At 52.3% G+C, this 6,811-nt stretch overlaps 1 protein-coding gene across 1 annotated transcript; it reads right to left on the bottom strand.

Annotated features, from left to right (window-relative positions):
- Positions 1 to 717: 717 nt before the first annotated feature.
- Positions 718 to 6,592, bottom strand: CYP17A1 (cytochrome P450 family 17 subfamily A member 1). Its single transcript, XM_017681285.3, has 8 exons — positions 6,187 to 6,592; positions 4,620 to 4,758; positions 4,163 to 4,392; positions 3,399 to 3,485; positions 2,793 to 3,008; positions 2,317 to 2,486; positions 1,637 to 1,740; positions 718 to 1,171 (listed from the first exon to the last, which is right to left on the bottom strand). Exons 1-8 carry the CDS (start codon positions 6,481 to 6,483, stop codon positions 888 to 890), a joined length of 1,527 nt encoding a protein of 508 aa, XP_017536774.1. The 5' UTR covers positions 6,484 to 6,592; the 3' UTR covers positions 718 to 887.
- Between the last annotated feature and the right edge of the window lie 219 nt (positions 6,593 to 6,811).

Raw genomic sequence — 6,811 nt, 5'->3', positions numbered from 1 at the left:
GGTGCATGCAGCCATGCCTTTTCGGACCAAAGCAAACAAGCTCTCCACTTCCACAATATACACTCAGTGCCACCGCTGCTCGCCGTCTCTGCTACTGGTGCCGGGAATGAAGCCACCATCATCTCACTCTCCTGGCCCAGCACAATGTCCTCCTCCCCGCCCCACAGTCATCCCTCTACAGACCAATCTCTATTCAGCAACTGGGGCCATCCTTTAAAAATATAAACCAGACCTTCCCATGCATGTGTTTAAGACCTCCAATGACCTCCTGTCATCCTTGGAACAAAAACCTAAACTACTTCCTGTGGCTCATAGAGGCTTTGTGGCTCCGGGCCCCTGTCTCCCTTCTGACCCCATCAGGGACCACCATTCGCCCTGCTCAGCCACACTGATTTTTCACTGTGAGAACATCTCACCTGCTGCTGCCCCAGCATGGGACACCTGCTGTCTTCACACACCTTCCCAACCACTTTTTAACAGTGGCCACCACCCACCTCTGCCATTCTCTTCTGATGTCACCATCGCACAGTATAACTGACTTCAAAGCACTTATGAGTCTCTGAGATGCTTCTTTTGTCAATCCTTAAGAGAATGTAAGCTTTACGAGACCAGGGAGCTGGAATGTCCAGAGACAGCGAGTGGCACATAGTAAGCACGCAATTAAATATTTGTTGAAAGAATGAGTGAACAAATGAATAAAGGAATGAGCTTCTTAGGGACCTTGTGAAGAAAAACAAATTTATGTACATCACTGCTAGGGCTGCAGGCTAGAAAAGAAGGCAGAGTGGGTCAGGACGAGGGAAGAATGGCAGGGAAGGATGGAGCAGTACCTCTAATTCTGTGCTGTGGGGCCACACAGAGTGAAGTCAGGGGGTGTAGGTCAGCCTCTAGATGCTCTGCTCAGCATGGGCATCCCTCCAGGCCTGGCGCTCCTTGAGCTTCACTTTGAAAGGGTCGATCCGAAAGACCACACTGGGTTTACCCTCCAGGGAGGGCAGCTGCCCATCATCTGGGACTTCCAGGTCGAACCTCTGCAGCAACCAGGCCATGAAGAGGAAGATCTCCTGGCGGGCCAGGATCTCACCTATGCAGGAGCGGGGCCCTGCTCCGAAGGGCAAGTAGCTGAATGTTGGTGAGATGAGCTGGCTGCCCATGGGGTCCAGGAAGCGCTCTGAGGACATGAGGGGGTGTCAGGCAGGGCCAGGGCGGCCCCGCACTCCCAGTCTGAGGAGGTGGACAGTCTTAATTAAGGGAGAGAGAGAGAGCACTGCTCTCAGGGGGCCCTAAATGACACAGGGGAGAGGAAATATTCAGGAAGCATAGAAAGGAGGCAGTATTTACAGATGAAAAGGCCCCCATCCGAGGGGAAAAGGGGTTGACTTAATGGAAGGCATATGCCTAGACGGCTTCTTAGAGGAGATTTGTAGTTGCTGGAAGGAGAACCTGGGAAACCCAGTGGGAAGGGGCTTGGGTATTCTAGGGCAGAATGGGGGTGTCAACAGGCCCACCATGTCCATAGTTGGAGCCAGGAGTTTTCTAGTAACAAGCTTGGCAGAGGGGAAGGGATGCTGGGGTGGTGGGGCATAGAAGCCAGGCTGCCTGCTTGGCCTGGGAACGGGACAGAACAGAGACCCACCGGGCATGAACTGGTCAGGCTGGTGCCACTCCTTCTCACTGTTATGCAAGGCCCACAGATTGACGATAACGCTTGTGCCTTTGTCGACGGCAAACTCGCCGATGCTGCCCAGAGGGAGAGAGGAAGGGGGGTGTTGTCCGGGATGCTGTCCTTCTATGCTGGCTCAGTCCCAGGCCTCCACGGTCCCCTGCCCTGCCCTGGGCAAAAGAGCCCTTTCCTCCCTCATCTGTTACTCAGCTTCTGCCAGGTTGACTGGGCACCCAGCCCTTCTCCAGCCCTCTCTTCCTGACAGGCACTTAGGTGTCAGTGCCCGTGTGCACGGACACCTGTCTGTCAGGGCCTGTGGGGATGCATTTTGAGCTGCTGCATGTGTATGTATGGCAGCTGTTGGACTGGACAGGAGCACAGAGCACCCAGTCTTTCCTCCCCGACCACATATCTCCAGGGTAGCAGACTGCTTTGGAGGGAGGTCAGGGAGATCTGCGGATCAGGCAGTGAGTGTCAGTGGCTGGTGGTTGTGTCCATCAATAGGGTCATGGATAGGATGATTGCTAGTCAGTGGTTGACTACAGACTAACTAGCAAGCTGGGGAGTTGGAGGAGTGGTGGGGGAACCAGGCGGGTTGGCAAGCAGTGTTAAATGAGTCGTAGGGCTGGACGTTATTGGTAGGGGAGACACACCTGGTGTCAACAACAGCCTTGTGTGGGATGAGCGTAGGGGCCACAGGCCTCATGCGAAGCACCTCCCGGATGGTGGCCTCCAGCAGGAGGAGGTGGTTCCGGTCACTGATAATTGGTATGCGGCTAAAACCTACATTCTGGTCAATCTCGTCCTGGATCTTCTTCTTCATCTGAGGGCCAGAGCAGGATGGACGTGAGCCTAAGTGTGCTTGAGGCCAGGAGAAGCATGGGCTTGGAAGAATCCTATTTTCATATCCAGAAGAGCTGGCCCTGGCCCTTTCCCAGTGGTGGCCCTGTAGCCTAGGCTTTGCTGTCAGAAGATGGGGCAGCTCCACCCCAGAGCAAGAGCCAGCCACCGCCTGGGGAAGGCATGGGTCAGCCCAGTCATCCTACATAGAGGCCTGAGGATTCCATGTCTCCCTGAGGTGGGACACTGTGGCCAGAGGTGGGTCTGGCAGGGGTGAAGAGAAGCTCACCTGAGGATGGTGCAGCAGGAAGGCCACAACCCACTTCACTACAGAGGTGGTGGTCTCCACGCCGGCCCCAAAGATGTCCGCGACTGTGATGAGAATGTGTTTATCTGAGAGAATCGCTGAATCCTGGTCAGGGCCAGTGTTCTTACCATTTGAGTTCATCTGGGCTTGGATCAGTATGTCCACCAGGTTAGTGACAGAGTTGCTGCTGAACTTCTCCTGGTTGGGTGAGGTTTGGAGATAGTGAGAAAGAAGGAGCCCCACTTGAAATGCCCTGCTGTGACTCCGTCCCAGACCAGACATACAAAAGCTGTTTCCACTTGGAAGTCAGGGAGTGGAGTGAGGCTAGGCAGGACCTATGAACTTGTGGAATAGAAGGTTGCACTGGGCTGTCTTTAAATTTGGGGTGGGGCTGGGTCCCTTCTAGGATCCTCTTCAATTCCTTACTTCCCACCCCTGTTCATTAATTAAATCAGTTTTTATTGAGCACCTACTATGTGCCATGCTCTCTACCAGGTGCTGGAGATACTGAAGTGTCCAAAATGGACCCCTATTCTGCTGCCATGACATTTTCAACCTAACTCATGATCTCTTCTGCTCCTCGCCTACCTTGCATTTTCCAAGGATTTTGCATAGCAATTCATTTCGTATTTTGACACAACTCTTCAATTTTTCCAGGCTTTTGTTGGGGAAAATCTGGAAAGTAGAAAGAAATGTCAAATCCATCCCTCTTCCATTTTGCTTCTCCAGCTACCAGAATCCCTTCCAGAGGCAGATCTTAGCTTTCTGTCTCTGGAGAGTTTGCACTGCAACACCAACCTTCAGCCAAAATGGGAGGTAAGATGGGGACACAGACTGGGACCTTCAGTGACAACTAGGACAATTTTTCCAAGCAAGGGTGAAGGGAGTAACTCTTCATGCCCACCCCTATTCAATCAAATATCAAGCACTGATGGAGAGTCTCTGTAGCAGACTCTGCCATGGGCCCAGTTCTTAAAATAAGATAGTCTTGAGCCTGAAGCTTAGGGAAAAGTTCCTTAACTTCTCAAAGTCTGTATTCTCATTTGTATGGGGATAATGCAAATTACCTCCTAAGGGAATGCCATGATTAATGCATGTGGAGTGCTTAATACTGGCACATGGCAATTAGTAAATAAATGAGAGCCATTATCACAACTATGAAAATGCATGATTAAAAAGCTAAACTATTTTTGTAGAGAAAGAGCAAGATTTTAAGAGTCAGAGGAGGTAGAAGTCACTGTGACTGAGGTGGTCAGTAAAAAGAAAAAAAAATCTGGATAGTAAGAAGAAAGAACTGGGGACACCATCAGGGTCTACTGAGATTTGAAGGTGGGGCTTGGCCTAATCCTCACCTTCAGTGAGGGGAATATGTCTACCACATTGTCGTTGCTCAGAGAATCCAGGATGCCACAATTGTAACTCTGCATGGTCTTCAGCACAGGATCCCCATACTTGTAGGAGTAGTTGAAGCAGATCAAGCAAATGATGTTGGCCACCGCTTCAAAGATAGGCCCGGACAAATCTATGGGCTGTCCATTCTGGGTGGCCAGGAAATCACAAAGTAAAGTGGCTTCCTGATTTACTGAGAGGAGAGAGCAGCATGAGGGTGGGGAATCCTCCTCACCAGCTGCCAGTTCCACCTTCATGTGGACAGGTAGCAAATGCCCACTAGGTGGCAGCAGTAGTCAAGAAAACTCTAGATTGAGCCAACCATACCCCTACCGCCCCACCTTACCCTCACTCCCACTCCTTTTCCCCAGCCAGCCCTTTTCTCTTTCCATCAGCCCCAGGGGCCAGCCAGGCACTCACTGAGGTCCTCTAACTTCCGATTGCCATCCCTGAACAGGGCAAAGGTGGCCAGTACCAGCTTCCGATGCAGCTGCCAGGAGGCACCATGGTCAGCAAAGGCGACGCCCTTCATGTTGTCTGACAGGAGGTCTAGAGTCATCTTAGGAGAGCAGGAAAAGCTGTAGGAATCAGACACTATCCACCCGCCCTCGCCCTGGGCCTCCTGCACCATTGGGAGCGGGGGAGAAGGCCAGTACCTGTCATGTCGACCCCCATCCCTACTCCACTCAACCGTGACTGTAAGGCCTTGGCAGAGTAGGGCATTAGGCCCCTCTACTCCCAATTCCATCAGAGAGACAAAGGAGGAGGGAGAAAGAGCCCTGAATTAGAGTGCAGGAGTGCTGGGGTTCAGTTCAATGACAGGGTGACTTCTGAGCCTCTGGAACCGGGCAGTGCAACTGGGGATGGGATAAACTCTTTGGATTGTACCTGTCCTGGCAGCAGAAGCAGGTGGGTTGCAGGAGACTGATCCCTGTCCAGACCTCTCCCTCTCCCTGGGACCTCTGGGGGTGTTGGCAGCACAGCTGCTCACCTCCTTTTTGTTTACCCTTCCATTGCAAGGTTGTATGCCCACAGAGGGTGCATCTGGAGAGTGCAGATGTCTTACCACCCAGTTTGGACTTGGGCAACTGCCTCTTTCCAAAGGCACCTCAAAAAGGTGAGTCCAGAGCCTCTCCTCTTACATCTCCTGACCTACAAGTCCCATCCGACTAGCCTACTTTCCTCTTTGCACTGGAGAGAAGAGCTCAGTAGAGTTGGGAGTGAGGTAATTGGCCAACAGACCTCTGCCTGACTGGTCCAAGGTAAAATGAGTCAACCCTTGGCTTGATCAAAAATGGGCAGCTGGGGGTCCCTGCAAGGGTGTCCAGGAGAGTACTTAGCAGCAGGGTGTGGGATGGGGGGTGGGGGGAGTTGGCAGTATTGCTGCATGGTTAGCCCCCCTTGTCTCCTGGAAGTATCACAGAAAGATCAGTAGAATAGATTGTCAACATTCTTGAAATGCTACTGTGGGTCAGACCCCTGTGAGCCCAAGCAGCTGCAGACAGCTTGCTCTGGGGGAACAGCAACCCCAGCCCCCCAGGAGCCAGGCTGCTCCCTTGCACCTGCCCATAGAAGACATTGATCACTAACCCATTTCCCACATGAAGACTAACCATCTTAAAGGCTATTTATTGAGCACTTATTGTGCTGGGCACTGGGCTAAGTTCTTTATATACAATATCTCAGTTAATTGGGGAAGTCTAGGCTCAGACAGAGCATCATTCAGTTCAGGGGTGAGATGACTGGAGTGTGTGCTCCCACCCCACACCTAGAAAGCCCTGGAAATGAGGTCTTCCTTTAGTTCTTCCTGCTTAGTTTAGAGGCTGGCTGGGGGATTTGAGGAGTTGCTGCCCACCCACAGCCCTGCTAGTCTGTTTTTGGAAGAATTACTGGTTGTTGGAGCTGAAAAGGTCATTCCAGGCATGCTCTTGGCTGATAAAGTTAGCAACCCCAGGGGGCGGTGAGGAGGGGTAACAGCGCTGCTTACCACTTGGGGCCGCCCAGAGAATTCCTTGCCCTTCTTGATGAGCACCTCCTTAGCCAGCTGGTAGTGGCCGACAATCACTGTAGTCTTGGAACCCATACGAAAGGAATAGATGGGGCCGTATTTTTCCTGCAGCTTGAAGAAGTTCGCAGGCTGATGGCCATGTCTGGGGAGGAATGGCAGGCTGCCCACTAAGGGCAGGGATGGGAGGCTCTTGGGGTACTTGGCACCAGGGTACTTTGCCTTGGGCCAAAGGATGTAAGTCAGAGCGAGCAGCAAGAGAACCAAGAGCTCCCACATGGCAACTGGTTATCAGGAAGACAGACAGCTCTGGAGCTGAAATGAATTGCTGCAGCCACTTTAGCGCACAGGAGGCCTTTTTAAGGGCTGTCCTGATTATCACCTTGATTTGGTGTTATCTCTTGCCTTGTAGTAATTTATCCTGGAGAACAGCCAGGCCCCTCCCTCCCGCAGAACAAGGGGGAGGTAGGAGGAGTGGAGGCCTCCCCAAGGGCTGGCTAATCTCCAGAGCAAACCCCTAGAGGCGGCGTTAGGTAAGGGAAGGACAGCTGCTCTCTTGTCTCTGAAGCTCCCCATCCATCAGTGTCCCAGAGTATGCCAGAAGCAG

Source organism: Manis javanica, chromosome 7 (assembly GCF_040802235.1).
Source record: "Manis javanica isolate MJ-LG chromosome 7, MJ_LKY, whole genome shotgun sequence".
Classification (NCBI taxonomy): domain Eukaryota; kingdom Metazoa; phylum Chordata; class Mammalia; order Pholidota; family Manidae; genus Manis; species Manis javanica.
The sequence above is the reverse complement of the archived record's forward strand: the minus strand, read 5'-3'. Positions and strand labels throughout refer to the sequence as shown.